The following is a 17949-nucleotide window of genomic DNA, read 5'->3' on the forward strand; positions in this document are numbered from 1 at the left end:
CAGTCTGCTACTGTGGACACTTCTTCATTTATTGGCACAGTCTTCATCATTATCCTTGTGTTTTAGTGGCTGCATAATCCTTAAGCACATGGGTGTAGCCTAATCTACACACAGCACTGTTTTCCTTCAGCTGGTGACCGCGGCTGGCTCTGAATTTCCATTATTAAACCCAAAGCGGTATCTGCTGACTGCTTGGCGGTGACCAGGCTCAGGAGCAGCACAGGGCTCTGAAGCATGCAGCTAGGTAGCTGCAAAGTTGACCTGACTCAGAGCCCTTTCCTGCCAGCAGGAGGACTGGAGAGTCACCATATTCACAGCTTCCTGCTCATTTTTAGTCTAATCCCAGGCTCTCCCCTTACAACCGCAGTGAGCACTCAGGAGGTGGCCGTGGTCTCAACACACGACAGGAGGTGGCAGGGAGCTGGGTCGCAGGCGCTGCTGCCTTCTGCTTTGGATCTTGGTGACACCAACCCTGCAACCTTCAGCTTCTGTGAGCCCTGGCTCCTCTCAGATTCCCAAGCACAGGCTCTGGCCCTGCTCCGCAGTGCCCCTCCCTGGCCAACGTCTCGCCCTCCACCCCAGGCTCGAGCCCTCTTTGCTTGCTGCCATGTCTGACCGCCCCTCCTGCAGCTGGTCACTAGCATGGTGCGTGCTCCACCAGAGTGCACAGCCAACTTGCAATGCAATGACTTCCCTTCACAGTTTTACTTTTTGTCCCTTCCTCCCTAACTAGACTCAAGCTTCATGAGGATAGTGACTCTTGAGGGAGTCATTTCTGGAATGAGAGAAAAGTCTGTGGGAGGTAACAGTGGTAGCTTGAGGTCGCTCTGCAAGTGACAGCTGTAGAGGCTCCAGTTGAAGCTCCTTGGGAGCCACGGTCCCCGATAAAGAGCCATCCTTAACGCTCCCCAGCGATCTCCGGACAGCTCAGAAACAAGGCCAGCTTCTAAGTCTAGTTTCACAGCTCTCATTTCGTCTCTTGGGCTGCTGGAAACAGCGGAACCATCTTCCATTCTATCCAACCTCTCCATTTAAAATGTTAAAAGCAAACCTGAAAATTCAGTCCATGGTGGATTTCCCAAAAATCTTCCCAAGTTTCACCAAATCCAATCTAAACTGATCTCCCCTAAACCACCAGCTCGTGCACTCCCCGGTCTTTCATTTTTCCATCTTCATCTATGATGCAGAGAGCACCTTTTCTTTACCAGGATGCTGCCTGGGAAACCGAGTATATTTGCTGCTTACAAGGGAGAGCTGAAAAATAGAAACGCAGAGACGATGGCTCCTTTGCCAACGCCAGGTCCTCTCTGGAGCTATGAGCACAGCAGGGCCCGGGAATGAGCTGGGATGCTGAGTAGCAGCCGGAGCGCGACACATAAATCATCCGGAGTCGTGGTGGCAGCTGCGCTTCCCACCCGATTCCCTGCGTTTTCACACACACCTGGCCATGACCAGTAGGTCCGGAACGCCAGGTGGATCAGGTGATGGTCAACACTGCTGCAGCAGATTACGACTTCGGCAGACTGCTGGCCCTGCTGCCATCTCTGCACCCTCCTCCAGTGATCCTTCAAAGCCCAGATCAGCTCCTGTCACCACACGCGTGCTTCAGGAGCTTTCGCTCACCCACCACTTGGAGTCCACATTTGCTAAGTGGTACACGGCTTTTATACATGTGTGACACCTGTCGCCTTGCCCAGCACTGTCTCGTACACCTCCTTCCCTCTTCTGCCCAGCAGTCCGCTGAGAATATGCATGATTACATCAGATAACCACACTCCCCTCACGATGCATCCCAAGAAGCTTTTCTGCGTTTCTCCCAGTCTCTGAGGCCCCCCAGTTCCTGACCGTGTGCATGGGGCTCCAAGAGCAGCCCCTCCCCCATGGCCTCCTTCCTCCTTGGCATAAACTTCCTTCTGCAAAGAAGCACTCTGTGCAATGAAAGCACCGGCTTCCAGGTCCAGATGCCTGGCTTCCATCCAGGCCCCGCCTCTTTCTACTTGTGCCAGGCCTGGATATTTCCTATTTGCATCCATTAAGATATGGCCAAGGAGCCAAGCACCAGCAACCCAATTTGAACAGGTCTGACCTATGAATACCTCCCACTCGTGGCCCTTCAATATCTTTTCCCATCAGCCACCCAGAAGCAAAGGATCAAAAGACCCAAGACCATGGCGGAACCATTGGGTGAAAGCAGTCTGGGATGGTGAATTTCTTTTCTTTGTTCCTTTTTTTTAAAAAAAATGTATTTAGTAAAGGATCTACAGGGCCTCACTGTGCAGCTCAAACTTGTAGTGATCCTTCCTGTTTTTCAGCCTCCCAAGAGCTGGTATTACAGGTGCAAGCCACCACGCCCACTCTCAATCACTGTCTCAGCATGCCCCAGGGGTGGGGCCGGTACAACAGGCTGGGGATCTAACCCCCAGACCCTGCATCTGCCTAAGCAGGCACTTTAATCCTCTGAGCTATCCGGCTGGCCCAGGGTTGGTGAATCTCTTTACAGAAGATCATCCACCCAACATCCACCATGGTTGCTATGTGCATGAATGAGAATTAAACTTCTATGTATGACGACAGCACAGTAACAGCCTGAATAACTTTTGACACATTCGTTCTGTGCGTTACTTAATGGCTTTGTTCCTTGAGATAAAAATAGGGTTGCTGAAGGATTAGATAATGTGTGAAGCTTTGGGCCCAGAGCTATATACTACTAAGCCCCCAGTATAGGTTCACAATTATTACCTCATTAGCCATCTTTTAAATGAACATCATTATTCTTTGAGAGGCAAGCAAGGGCCAATCTGGTGCTCTGTGGAGCAGACCCCTTACCTTTTCACCTCCTGCACATAGTCTGCATTTCTGTCGAAGAGGTGGGTCACGGAGTCTTTGATTGCTTCATGCTTGAAAGTAGAAGCTGTCCCAAAAACAGTCACATTGGGGATGGTGGAACACAGCTGAGCCACAGCCTGACCCTAGAAATGACATATAAACAGGCCAGTCACACCCGAGGGCTACTGTGTTAAATGACATATGCCATGACATAACAGGTGGTGCTAGTTGCCTAGCAACCATCCCACGTGGTGCAGAGCAGGCTTTCTGAACTTTGGTGCTACTGACATTTTTAGGTTAGATTAGTCTTTGTACCAGCAGCTAAACTGTGCATTGTAGGTTGTGGGGCATCCTCCCTGGCCTCTGCCTGTAGACGCAGGTAGCACCTTATCTTTCCTAGTTGTGACAACCAAAATTGTTGTCAGGAGGACTAAGCCTGCCCTGTTTGAGAATCACTGGTGTAAAGGAGAGCCAGTGAGGGTCAGACAAGCCCCGGCATGAAGACTCCGCTCTCAGTTCCATACACAGAGCTATAAATTGGCAATTCCCAGCTCCCCTGGGAAACATCAGAGCTTGGATCTCCCACAAGCAGACTCTGAGACCGACATTTGAGTGTAAGCGCTCAACTGGACGATGATCTCAGAAAATAACATGGTACTAAGACCGTGAAAAAGGAGTTTTCAAGCCCAGATCCACCATGGACCACTGCAGTTTCATCCCTTGGAAGACTGTGAGCAAGTACAGAATAGGCCCAAGGGCCATCCCAGCCAAGGATGGGGGAGCGGGGTATTCATCCCACACACACCACAGCACACTGGCTGGAGACTGCTGTGCAGCGGCTCGTGTGTACCCATGCCTCACCTTTGCAGGCCAGGTGTGAACTCCTGGCCTCACAGAAGCCCCCAGGGAGCAACTCCCAAGATGCAGAGTTCAGGGGGAACCTTGCATGGCTGCAGCAGCAGCTGCTTCAGGAAGATGCTAAATGAGGTATGCTATCATGCAGGGCAAGGACCCAGCACAAAATGTGATACTTAATAAATCTTAATTTTCTTCGACCATTTTGGGGACTATTATATCTGGGGCTGAGAGGTCCAGGCATATCAAAAAAAGGGCAAGTTGAATTTTAAATACTAAATGGTCCAGGGAGAAATTACAAATGCAGTTAGGAGTGAATGGTTTTCTAATCCTTTTTCAATACGGTTGAAATCTAAATCACCAGACAAAGTATTGCAACCACATTCACCCAGCAACCTTCTAGCAAAAGCCAATTCGCCAGCAATTAAGATGCATTCCAAAACCACTGTCTCTTTCCAGCATCTCATCTGCCATCTGGAGGAGGGAAGCGATTCTCCCAGCATCATCTGCGGTATGTACTTCTGCTCCTCATCCCAATTTCACGTCTTCAGGTTGGTGGATAATTCAGGATGGCAGGTCAATTTTTTGAAATGTTATCACCAGTCGCAATTAAAGGCAACATGAGGAGACTCCTAGAATGTCAGAGTTGGACAATTGTGCAGGTGCCTGCTCCCCATCATTGTCTTATAGATGAGGGAAAGGGCACCCAGAAAGGAAAAGGTCACATCTTTCAGAGGCACATTGGCATTCAAAGCAAGGCCTCCTGACATCCCTGATGGCCATATCTGATTAATTCATGCTGTCTGCCGATTTTAACATTTTAAGCTAAACAGACATTTCCGTTGTTACCTAAAATAGACATGTCGCTGGCGCATTCACTTGGAGGTCAACATTTCAGAGCATGGGTGGGACCCTAAGACTAGAGTCATGGGCTCCCAGTCTCTGTGCTAAGAATAGTTTTGATATTTAACTATTTATCCCAGATTTTTACAGAACAAAGATAGTTCTGTCTTGCCTAGTGAATGCAAATATCCCCAGCCAAAGCAACAGGTCACTAAAATTCACTGGCTTTATCTAAGCCATGGTCAGAGCTCTGTGACAGGACTGAGCTAACTGTGTTAGATCTGGACTAGAAAGTTAGAATAATCTCAATAGCCTCTCAGTATTGCCCTCTGTCCTTACGCAATGTGACCTTTATTTATTTGACTATTCTCAAGTGCAGGGGCTCAGAAACCGCTGGCACACCTGTCACTCTGCCTGCTGCTCACTGAGTCCTGGGCTTGCATTTATAGCTACCTTTTGGACACTCGTCTCCACCTGGCCCAAACCACACAGCAAACTCAACTGCCCTAAAGCATAACTCACAAGCATTCCCCAAAGAGTTGATTAGTGGAATCAGCTTGCTAGGGCTGTTGTCAGGAAATGCAATGACCAGCCCTGGCACCTCACATCTGTGACAAGCTGGGGCTTCACATCCAAGGTCAAGCCTCTACCACAGTTGGCTCCTTCTGAAGGCAGCAGGGGAAGAATCAGTTCCGGGCCTTTCTACTCAGCTTTCAGGTAGCCTTACTTGCCATCTCTTTACATCATCTTCTCTCATGACAATTTCTCATGTCCAAATTTCACCCTTCTCATGAGGTCACAGAGGAGTAAGATCTACTCCATAGACCTCTGAAAAGATTCTGCTATTGCTTGGATCATAAATGTTCTCCAAAGACCATGTGTTGAAGATTTGTTCCATGGAGCGGTGCTATTGGGAGGTTGTGAGACCTCTAAGAGGTGGGAGAGTTTAGGTTACTGGGGAGCTTTTGAAGGTCTAATGGAATGCTAGCCCCCTCCCCTCTCTCTCTGCTTCCTGGTCACCATAGTAGATGCACTCTACCGTGTGCATCTGGTCTTGATATACTCTTTCAACTAAGGTCCCGAAGCAATGGAGCCAATCGATCATGGACTGGGAACATCTAAACCTGAAAGGCAAAGAGAAAGACATTCTTCCTCTTCATAGGTTGATTTATCTCAGGAATTTATGACAGAAATGGAACCCTGACAAACACACAGAGTCCCATTCTGAGAGTTAGCTAGGAATTTGGTGTGTGTGTGGGGACACAATTCAACCCTCATATTTCTCGTATGCATTCCCTTCTTCTGTGAACTGGAATGAATTATTCAACCACCAAAGCCAGGACTCTGGGCATCACCCGTCACCTTGATCCTCCTTCTCACTTACCCCAACACCAGCCAGGCACCAACACCTTCTTTATTCCTCAACATCTCTTGTGACTGTCCCTTCTTGGGCTGGGTGGCCACATTCCCTTCCTTAGATTATGACACCACTCTTCCAAGGGTGTCCTCCTGGGGTCAGAGAAGCACCTCCCAAACACAACAGTAATCATTTTGTTATTTGCTTAAGACATCAAAAGGCCAACACCTGTCATGCTTCTGAGAAAAGTGCACACCTTTTATTCTATCCATAAGAATGGCCCTGTGACCTGACCCTGCGTGTCTTGTTAACATTCTTCTCCGCATCTCCCAGTATTTTCTCTCTACAAGACCATGGAACTTGAGCCACTGCTGAACATTTGTCATGGGCCTGGTGCCAAGGAGCCCTCCTTGGGGCCAGCGAGATAGCTCAGTGGACTAAAGCACCTGCTTAGGCAAACTTAGGGAAGTGCTGGGACTGTGGCTTGAGCCCCCCACCCCCACCCCCACATGCCATGCCAGCCCCGCCCCCAGGACAGGCTGAGCTGGCCAGTGCCCAGGCATAGTGGTGCATGCCTGTAATCCCAGCACTGGGGAAGCTGAAAGCAGGAGGATCACCATGAGTCTGAGCTGCTTAGTGAGACCCTGTAACAACCAAATACATTTTTTTAAAAAGCTCTCCTCTGTTGGCTCTCTCTGTGTAAGCCCTTGACCTTGTTTTCCTGAGTAGGAGGCTGAAGTTTGACAGGAGGGTCCTGGACCAAGGCTGTAGAATCAGAGCATGGTCTGCTTGACTTCTTGCCACTGCACTAGGTGTTGGAACCTCTACTGACCCATCCTCAGTATGTATTAGTGTGCGAGTGCACACAGTCCAGGAGTGGGCTGGAACCGTGTGGCACGATGCATCAGACAGCCCAGGGCAGCAGTGGCAGCAGGTCTGTGTGCTTCCAGCAGCTCCTCATCTGCGGTGCTGGTGCAGCCTCGGTCTATGCTGCTGTCTGCATACCTTCCCTGGCCTGGCCTCCCTTCTCCCCTCCTGCTTCTTCCAACGCAGCTGCTCCACCAGGTTCTTTATCTTCCAGGAATCTTGTCCAATGTCCCAGCTGCCTTCTTTCATGCCACCACATCCCTGTGGGTGCTTCCTTCAGGACGGTAACCACTGCAGCCTCCTGCGTTTCCCTGCAGCCCCCTGGCAAGCCACAGGGACTGTCTCTTAACCGCTCTGCCCCATTTCAGGGCCCACACAGAGCTGGGCATGCAGCAGGTGTGTGCTGAAGCTTGTGGAATGGATGCATGAGAAACTGGAGGATGTCGTGTCTTAGGGCTGCCCTCTCCTCCCACCATGGCAGGTCTTTTAGTGTTGCAGAGATGGAGTAAAGCACAGGCTTAAAAAATTTACCTCTATTTTAACTGACACAAAGTATTGTTTGTATTTGAACGCAGGCACACAATGCCTAATGATCGGATCAGGGTAACTACCATGCCTACAGTCATACATAGATCATTTTGCATGGGGAACCTCCCAAATCCTCTCTACCAGCAATATTTTCTGAAATGTTTTCTTAATTGCTGTCAACTATAGTTACCATACCGAGCAGTAGAATAGTAGGGGTTGCTTCTCCTACCAACAGCACCCTGTATCAGCTAATCGCCCTCTCTTCAGCCCACCCCCACGCTGCAATCCAGCTGCTGGTAGCCATGGTTCTATTCTCTACTTCTTTGAGACTAACTTTCTAGCCTCCACATAAATGAAATCAGGTGGTTCTTGCATCCTGCGCCCACGTATGTCATTCAACATAATGTCTGCCAGTTCCACTTATGTTGCTGCAAATGACAGAATGTCATTAGTTCTGGGCTAACTGATGTACCAGCTTGCATATAGACCACATTTTCCTGATCACTTCACCCACTGATGGACACTCAGGCTTGCTCTGTATCTTAGCTATGGTGCATAAGGCTGCAGTGAGCACGCAGTTGCATGTTCCTCTTCAACCCACTGATCGAAACTCCTTTGGGTAGACACCCAGCAGGGGGATTGCTGGATCCTGTCAGCCATGTGGGAGAGTTCCTCTTTCTCCTTTAAAGTGTAGATTTAATTAACATATGCCATCTCTGACTGAAGTGGAACTTCCCTGTTTCCACTGTAAATAGGTACATAAGGTAAAAAAGAAAGAGATGCTCTAAGTAACCTCAGTTACTCAGAGCCAGTGACGCACAAATAATGAGAGGGATGCGTCCTGAGAAACGTGTCATGAGGTGAGTTCATCACCATGTGGCCTTATCGCGTGGGCACGGCAGCGTGCACCTATGCAAACCTGGACCACGTCAGCCCCTCCCCCAACAGGACTCTCGACGCCATCAGGTGACGCAGGGAACGCATGCTGAGCGCGGCTGCTGTCGGGGCAAACTACACCCCACTTTCCAGGAATGCTTTGTCCATAAACATAATGCAGTAAACACGGAAAAGAGTAACTTGGCCATTATGGTGGTCACACAGTAAGCACTATGCACTACTGTACGCGCCCTCATTTTCTATGCCTGCTGCACAGTGTGTTTATAACAGCACCTCCAGAGATCCGCCAGCAATGCTCGGTGCTGCGACAGATCAGTGGCTGTGACGCCACGTGGCCCCGGGAAGCGCTCAGCTGCACCCTCATCTTACAGAGTTGCTGTCCTGCATGTGGTCTGTCGACCGGAGCATACGAGCGTCACTATTTAAATTACATCACACACAAACCGGATGAGCAGTATAGATGATAAATGATATACAATGTGTATCACGCGTATTATGATTTTATATAATTAAACTAACCTATAATTAGCATTGTATATTGGTATATGAATATATGTATGACTAGCATTACATGTACACATATATGTGTCTATTCATATATGCCGGATATATGTACTATAATTTTTTTTTTTTTTGTAGAACTGGGGATTGAACTCAGGCCCTTGCACTTGCCAGGGAAGTGCTTATTCCACTGAGCCATCTCCCCGGCCCTATGTACTATATATAGCATATGATATATACATTACATATAGCATGTGCTATATAGTATACAGCATAGTACATATGCACGTATGTATTATATTAAATACAGTATGTATATTAATCATCATAATATTATATACATATACCAAATATATAACATTTTATTAGCTTTGCAGTTATAATTATAAAATATTATATAATATAACTGTATTTGATAAATCATATTAGAATAATTCTATAATATATAATTATATAACACAATCTTATATAATTATATAACTATAATGTGTATCTAATATAATTATATAATATGTAATATAATGTATATAATTATATTATATAACATGTTATAGTATAATATAATAATATATGTAATATAATATAATAGTACTTATATAATTGTATTAGATACTCTTACATTAGAATAATCATTAAAATAATATGATTATAATATATAGTGCACAGTCATAAAATTATCAGACATTATATATCTATAGTGATATAGGTAGGGGCATAATCCTATCCTATAACTGGTGTAATCCTAATTACATATTACTGATCAAATGCATTCTGTATGCTGAATAGCTATGTATTCTTAGTTGCACATACTGCTAATTGTGCATACATGTTTAATGCCAGGATGCGATGCTGGTTATACGTGGTGTTGGAAACCACATTTTCAGTGCACAGCCATTTGTAGCTTCTGGTCCTTCATCGACTCCTGCAGGCAATGAGGAATGTGTATGAGGTCCTGGATGCTTTCCTGAGAGTAAATGATGCTTAGCAGCAGCAGTTGACGCGCTTCCCGCCTGCTTCCAGGGGAGCGCCACTCTGCCTTCCCCAGCTCCCCAGTGTGCAGCAGGCTCGGCAGCCACCTCTTCTCGCTTCTCCTGCATACCCAGCAAATGGCACACTCTCAACAAACATTTGCAAAAGACAGAAGGAACTTCCAGTAAAGAGGATTCTGCAGTTCACTTGGAGACTCAGGACATAAAATGAACAAGACAATCTGTTCTCCCCACAGCCGCGGAGGATGGAGCTTTGCACCCAGTTGTTCTCACTGACTTTCCTTCCCTCCGCTGCACACAGGACTTGGGCGCCATCAGTGCTTGGGGGCTAACAACACAGCAGCAACAACAGCACGTGTGGCTCCCTCCATCCCATCCTGAGCAGAGCCTCGCAGAATCCTCAAGCCACTTGTAGAGTGAGCTTTCTCATTTATACCTAAAAATGAGGATTCAGAGATAGGAAGGAACTTTCCCAAAACCGAATGGCCTGCGAATGATAAAACCAGGGTCCCCGACTCCAGGCCACTCTGCCATCAGTCTTGGTATCCATCGCACTGAGCACTCAAGTTACTGACGCGGTGCCCAGTGTCTTAGAGGAAACCATGCTCCTGGCGTCAGTCGGGAAGGCTTCACCACCCCCTCTTTAGAGAGCGCCACATCAGGCTTATCTGGTGATAAGATTTCCCACTGGACTTCAGCCAGTGCAGCTCTGATTTCAGGGATTCTGGGGCTCCTCAAGGGGAGCTCAGACCGCAGGAAATGCAGGGACTGGAGTTGTGACGGGGATTATTGGGTCCCTGAGGCAGAACTGCTAACAGCAGCCTGGGAGTTCAAAGCAAGATTCTATTCCAGAGAAGCAAGGTGCAACAGACAGATGATTAGAGATGCAACTGTGCTTCTATAAAGGGCTTAGGATACTGCTGGGTCCACATTAAGTATTGAAGAAGTGGCAGCTTTTAGCTACAAGCATTTTGGAACCAGGATGGAGCCTGCCTGAAATGCTGGTCACCACTAAATGAGAATTTAAAACAGATGATCCTGTCAGTTTGGAAGGATTCAGCTGCAGAGACTCAGCTCCACAAGAGACAGAGAATGGATGGCTGAAAAGGGTCTCTCATGTAGAGACCATCCACCTCCCTAGCCTCATTTCTCATCATAGTAGAACTCTAGCTTTGACCGTGAGGGGCGGGGGAATCCATCTCCTTAGACACCACCCTGTCCCTCACCGTCAGACCATTACGCTGCAGTTACCACTACCTGGAATCTTCTTTCCTCTTTCCCCTAACTTATTCGTTCTTATTCTTCGAATCTCAGTCTCTTTCTTCATTTTGCCATTGATTTCTTCATCACAGGGCCACTTTATGAGTGCATCTAATGGATCAGACATTGGGACAGGCGGCAGAAATAGAAAAGTGAACAAGTTCTGCAGGGAAGCTGTGATCTTGGTGCTTGGATTTGAATAGAGGTGACAAATGTATTATTAGAAGCCCAGAAGCACAAGCTGAACTATGAGCATAAGGGGACCAATTCCAACCACCAAGCTGCTGGGCTAAGACCCCTTTGGTACCCTATGTTTGCACACATGGAGAAAGCAAGAGGTGTGTATTCAAATGGTATTTGTGTGTGAAAGTCTAGAGAAGATCCCAAGGCCAAGCTATTTCTTCTTAGTTATGTTGTATGACTTGGGTAAGTTAGTCTTCCTGTGGGCTCAATTTTACTATGTGTAAAATGGGAGCCTGGACACGATCATCTCTATGGTCTCCCCAGTTCCAAGATTTCCAGGCCACACTGGTTCTTAAAAGGACTCACAGGAGGACTACTTGAAAGAAGCCACCCAGAGAGCATGGGAGTGGACTCAGTACCCTAGGTTTAATGAAAAAACACAATTTTCTATTGGTAACTCAACTGATCCCAAGTGCAATTTGAATATAGAGTTTTGTTTACCTTTCAAATGTTGTTTCCCTTTGTAAACAGCTCATGGAATCCACAGAGCACCAATGAGGTCAAAGAATGGAAAGGAATCATCAGAAAAAGCTTGTGAAGGTACAGTGGACACCAGGAGCAAATGGGTGGGAAACACTCTGCTTCCAGAGATCTGGAGGTTTAACGTTTTATCCTGCTGAGGGGAAACTGAGACTTGGAAAGAGTACTACATGTTGTCACAGAATTTAGCACCTGGGACACTTCACTAGCTTGGTGGTTTTTTTTTTTTTTTTTTTTTTTTATGACAATCCAAACTCCTACATTGGGATTCTCACAGAGAGCCAGAAATATTTTTCGCTGATCAGTGCTGTCACTTGTAAATTAACAATGGTTTTATATGGCCTATTGTTATCTTCAAAGTAGTTTCTCAGAGGACCAGGTACAGGCCTGAAAAATTGATCAAACAATATAAACACTAACTGTTCCTTTCAATAGACTAATAAAAATTAGTACTTCAGTGATCTTGGCTATCTTGTGTGTATACACATCTCATTTTCCCCCTTGCTTTTCTCTTTTTCTCCTCCCAGTTGCTCTTTCATTTTGAGCAGTTTCTCTTTCACAATATCCATTATACCTTTTGGATATTATTTACTCTTTCAGTTTCTTACACTATGGCGACAATATGATGTTTACAAGGTGATTCTGATTTATTTCACTCAGGAGTACGGTCTCTAGTTGCATCCATTTACCTATTTTAAAAAAGCCTTTAGTTTATCTTTCTTTATAGCTGAGTAGTCCTTCATTACATAAAAATACATCTTTTTTAACCCATTCTTTGGGTGATGGACATTTAGGTTGTTTCCAAGAGTTACCTATGACAAATTGTGCTGCTACAAGGGGGTGCATATGTATCGCTGTGGTATGAGGTTTTCATTTCTTATGGGAAAATACCCAGAAGGGGAATAGCTGAGTCAAATGGGACCTCTAATCCTAGTATCTTAAGGAACTTCCACATTGATTTCCTTAATGGTTGCACCAATCTACACTCCCACCAACCTTGGAGCAGCGTTCCTTTCTCCTCACAACACCCAGCTAGCATTGGTTATCGGTTGCCTTCTGGATGATAGCCATTCGTTCTGGGATGACATAGAATCTCAGTGTTGCTTTAATCTGCATTTCTTGAGTGACCAATGATATTGAACATGCTTCATATGTTCATTTGCTATTTGTATTTCTCATTTGTATCCTCAACAATTCAGTTTTCCTCAGTTGCTGGAAGAAGAAGAAGTTCCAATTCCCCCACAAGCGCTATCCCTGGATCCCATCCCCAAAGGCAGCAAGGGCTATTCTAGGCTCTCACTGGCTACACTGCAGCACCAGTGAGCTTTGCTTCTCCTTTCTATTGTTCCTGCAAAGCTGCTGACCCACACGTGGCCCTCTTTGTAACTCATGGGTGCTGAGCATTTCAAAGGCAAGAAGCCGGTGGGCTGAATGGCTGAGGCTGGGGAACAGCGACGAAAACAGGGACAGGCGACTGCTGCAGGTGTGAACACAGACAGCTTTGCAGCTCTTCATCCAAATGAGAGGCAGCACAGTCTTTGGGAACACTTGGTAGGTGGGGCCTTATGTTTTCTGTTTTGTCCACTCTCTGCATCTGTGTGCCTCCACATGGGATGCCAGGAGTAGTAACCCCCTCCTCTTGGGATTGTCCGGAATGCTGATTCCCAGGTGCCTCCCGACACTCTCCCGACACTCTCAGGAACTCTGTGGTCTAAATTTTAACAAACTTCCTAGGCAATTCTGAGGCAGATGGGTCAAGAAGCACAGCTGCAAGCCATTCCTCATAGCACACTGGTTGGAAACTAGGGGAGCCGGCCCTAGGACAGCTCAGGGCATCTGAGCTCCAGGTACTTCCATTTGAGCAGGAGTGGGGCCCCTTGTGGGTCTCTGTAAGCTCCTGGTTGATTCTAATGTGCATCAGGGCTGGGGCTTATTATCCGCCTAAATGAGGCTGAACTCAGCTGTGGGTTGGGTGTGTGGGATCCTGCAGACCAGGGCATGACTAACAGGCCTCGCATGACTCAGAGACACAGAAGAGGAGATGAGCCCCCACTCCAGGGTCTGAAGCCCTTGACACTTACAGGCGCCCAGTCCCCCATATTCGGGGCTGCAGCTGCAGCTGCTGCTCTAAGGCTCTCCCCAGCTGGTCACCCCTGTGCCCATTTAGCCCATCAGCTGACTGTAAATGTAACAGTTTAAACCTCCTTCTCTGCCCAGCTGCTCTGAGTTCATTGCAGAGGCCCCGGGTTAAGGAGCGCGTGGTGAAGAGTGTAGGCTGATTTGTTCCCGCTCGCTTGCACAGAGTTGACTGTTCACAGGTCCCAGGTGCTTCACAGAGAAAGGCTCATTCGACCTTCTCCACCACCTCCATGACATAGGCGCCAGTTCACCCCCATTTTCCCTGGAAAGATGTGAGCACAGCGAAGTCACTGCCCCAAGTCACACAGCAAGGGGTCAGGCTACAGGATGGCAGGGGCTCTGTGAGCAAAAGGAGGCACGGAAGGGGACTATCCCTTGCTGTCTGGTCGCTCTGTCATGAATGGCATGGGCCCCACATTTCACGCCGTGACCCCATTTCCACATTCCTATCCCAAGACAGGCTCAGAGAGGGCAAGAGCTCTTCTTCAGGGTCATCCTGACAGGAGCTGGCTCAAGAGGGGACTCAGAAGCCTAAGAACCAGCAACCAGAAGTGGTGTGACTTGTGCCAAGCCTCCTCTGCACCAAGCTGGCTTCTTCATGCTTGCCACTGATCCCCAAAGGGATGGAGCAGGATGGAGCTGAGGCACAGATGGCGGCCAGGGGAAGAGCAGCTGGGCGTAGACTCCTGCTCTTCGGGTGGGGTGATAATGGCTACCCCATGAGGTGAAGAGCTGGGAGGGGGTAACACATGCTGTGACTCACCTGGGCCAACCCAGAGAGGCACTCAATAAGATGGCTTCTTCCCCAGCGACCCCAACACCCATTCTTCTGGGGACCTTCTCTGAGTTTGCCAGAAGGCTTCTCTTTGCTGTTTCATCCCCAAATTCACTCCTATCTCTGCCGATCCTGCACTCTGCTGGGACTCCTGGCCCGACTGCCTCCTTCTTCCTCTTTGTCCTCTGCCCTCTTCTGTCCTCCTTTCTTTTTCCTCCTTTCCCTCTGGCTTTGTTATCTCCAGGCAGTCTGTGGTCTCATTCAGGAAGGAGCACCTCCATCCCACAGCCTCTGGTCCCCTGCAGGGTCTCAGTGCCTGAGGACCACCAGAGCAGACAACACAAGAGCCTCAAGTCTGGTGAGCAAAGAGCAGTTGATTAGGAGACTCACAGCACTGGAGTGTGACAGAGAGCAGTAATGGGGTGTGCATGTCCTTTGTAGAAAAGGCAAGATGTAGCAGGAAGACCCAGCTGCAGAACGTGAGTGCCCATTATGATACAACAGGTGCAGGCATAGAAATATATTTTGCAAGGAGCCACCAGGGGCTTACTGGAGTGGTGTGTATGTGTGGTACTGTGCCTCTGGCAGCTTTTTGCCAACTGTCCCCAAGCTGGGCTGAGCTGGGCCTGCCTCTCTCCCAGCCCGCTCATTCCATGCCCATCTGTGAGCTGGAATTTACTTCCAAGCACTGCACAAGCTGCAAGAGGTGCTCAGGGAGATATTCGGCAGTGGCACCCTCCACCCCCAGCACAGTTCTGCTACCCTCCCTGTGCCCAGAACCCAGCTTCATGCCCCACAGCTGGGTTTCCTGGACACAGCCAGCTCAGGGCACAGGAGACAGCTTTGTGACCAGGAGAGGGGAAGAAGTGACTCCTGTTTCCCAAAGATTTTCCCCGAAGGTGGACTGGGTCCGGGGGAGTGGGGGCTGGGCCTCCTGGGATGATCACCATGCCAACCAAGAGAGACAGTATCCTTTCTGCTCTGGCCAAGCTGGGACCAGTCCAGACTGATATATCAGCCTTTGCTATATCTGGGACTTGAGTCAGCAGGTAGTGGTTTTGTTTGAGTAAGAAAGAGAAGCAGCCCCAAGAGAGGAGCAGGGAGTGAAGCAGAGACACGGGCCCTGGGAGATAGGGAAATGGGGAGGAGTCTGAAGCAGCATGGCTGCACAAGGAGCTCTGGAGCAGACGCGGAGTCCTGGGCCTTCTCCCACCACCTCAGTGTCTGTGCCGAGTCCCTGACATGAACAGAAGCGGTCGGTCGGACAGTACACAAGGGACCCCCTGTGGCACCTCAGCATGGGGAGGGGCAGGGGTGTGACTCTTGGAAACCCGAACGCAAAACCTAGCTACAGTACTGGGAGGCTGTGAGGCTTCGGAAAGATGCTTCATGTCCCCGAGCCTCGATGAGTTCATCTGCAATCTTGAGGGGGGCCGACCGCCATGAGGGCAGGACACAGGCACCTCACATGCTACAGGGTGGGGTGCGTAACCCCGCGTCGGGATGGAAGCACGTGTGCAGTCAGTTTTAGGGCACTCGTCACCACTCCAATGACTGCTCCACCCTATATTGGGATCTGCAGTCTGTTAACTCCAGGTGACACGGCCTTTCTTGGGTTCTTGGGATTTATGATTATCAATGGCAGGACAGGTAGCTGGACTGGATGCATGTCATTTATAACCACAGCCACCACCAGCCAGTATCCTGCCACTGTCCTGTGGGAAACCCAGTGACGGCCCCGCACCTCCCAGCAGGCAGAGCTCTGAGAGCTGTCAGTAGGAGTGTGATCGTCCCTCGCTGGGCCAGGTGGCTCTGCGCAGTGTCCAGCCTACCTAGCTGCACATGGTAACTCTCACCCTGTGGGGGTCGCACCAACTCGTGAGTCTACTCTCCATGAACAGCCGCCACAGGAGAAGCCTGTCCCGGGATTGCCTGGGCCTGACAGGTGACTCCAGCAGCTACGCACCTGGAATGCTGGCCTGAGGGCAGCCCAGCCCTCCAGGTGGCCAAGGACCCCTTCACAGGGCTCTAAATCACAGGGGCAGCGTCACTTCCAGCCTGGCTGCCCTCCACATGGTGCATCTGGGTAGATTTCCTGGATGATTGTATTAGCATAGTGGGATGCCGGACTCACATTTCCAGCCAAATGGCACTTTCTACCCAGTACATCACTTAAAAAATATATCTATATATCTTTTATATGTATATATAGGTTATATATAAGTACAGCTTATATGTGTGTGTGTGTATATATATATATATATATATATAGCTTTATATATATTAAAATATATCCATATATCTTATTGTGCTGCTGGTAGACAGAACAACCAGGTGCACCATGTAACTTATTGTCTCCATTGCAACTCTTCTCGAGAGTGAGTAAGGATGCTATCATTAATTTCCCTTGATCAACAGACATAATTGGGTCATACAGTCACTCTAAAATTAAGTCAAGGAAAAGAATTTAAAGAACTTAAAGCCAGGAAACAATAGCACTAATGAAAGGTAGATTCTTATCCTTAAATCAACTACTTACCACGTGAGGGATTGTGACCCAGTCATTCTGAACTCTTAGCTGTGGCTACCAAGTTGGGATAATTTTATGATGTCTCAGGTTACCATGAGAGTTAGACAGACACATAGGCCTTGTAGGAGATGGACACAAAGCTTAGCAAGTAGGTGCTTCTGTTTTCCTGTCAACATCTTCCAGCTCCTTCAATACACAGGGTCAGGGGGACCAACATGCAGCAGTGCCCAGGGGAAGGCAGGTGCCTCCCTCTCCAGGGCCACCTCCCCAACTCTGAAGTCTACAGTACCTCACCTGGAGTGTGCACAAGCCCAAGGCTTCTCCTTAGACAGCTCTCAGCAAGAACTGCAGCCAGACTGGGGCTTCTACACCTTCTTCGGTGATGGGCAGTTTCTTCTGCCAACACCCACGAGGGCATAGGCCACTCAAACTCTAGTCATGGCTCTGCTCCTGCCAGACCCCAGAGTGGGTCAAAGCCCATCACAGGTAGGTGACATTGGCTGCTTCTGGATCAGAGTAGTTGATGGGTCAGCCCTACAGGAACTCAGTGGCAACAGAGGGGTCCCCAGATAGGGGTCCTGCTGGGAGGCATAATCCTGTCCCCCTCATCTTCTCTACCTTTCCACTCTTGGTCCTATGCCCTTTGAAGGGCACCAGGCTTTCCAAAGCCCTTCATCCTGTTGTCACACCAGAAACTGCCCAAGGTATCAGGTTTTCTTAATGAGTACAACAAAAGTCACTTCACTCTTAAAACTTCTTCCTATGCTGTCTCCTTTATTTCAACAATGAAGTCAAGGATGTACCTTTAGTCACTTCTTTACCAGGAGCACACAAGTAGTTTAAGAAACACTGACAAGAA

At 48.3% G+C, this 17949-nt stretch overlaps 1 protein-coding gene across 1 annotated transcript in view; it reads right to left on the reverse strand.

Moving 5' to 3' along the window:
- Vat1l (vesicle amine transport 1 like) overlaps positions 1 to 17949 on the reverse strand; it is a 170399-nt gene that overhangs the window by 94046 nt on the left and 58404 nt on the right. Inside the window, exon 4 of the mRNA XM_004625770.2 lies at positions 2827 to 2969. Coding sequence (XP_004625827.1) covers positions 2827 to 2969 — 143 coding nt within the window. The remainder of the gene's footprint in view (positions 1 to 2826; positions 2970 to 17949) is intronic.

Source organism: Octodon degus, unplaced genomic scaffold, assembly GCF_000260255.1.
Source record: "Octodon degus isolate 3935 unplaced genomic scaffold, OctDeg1.0 scaffold00011, whole genome shotgun sequence".
NCBI lineage: Eukaryota > Metazoa > Chordata > Mammalia > Rodentia > Octodontidae > Octodon > Octodon degus.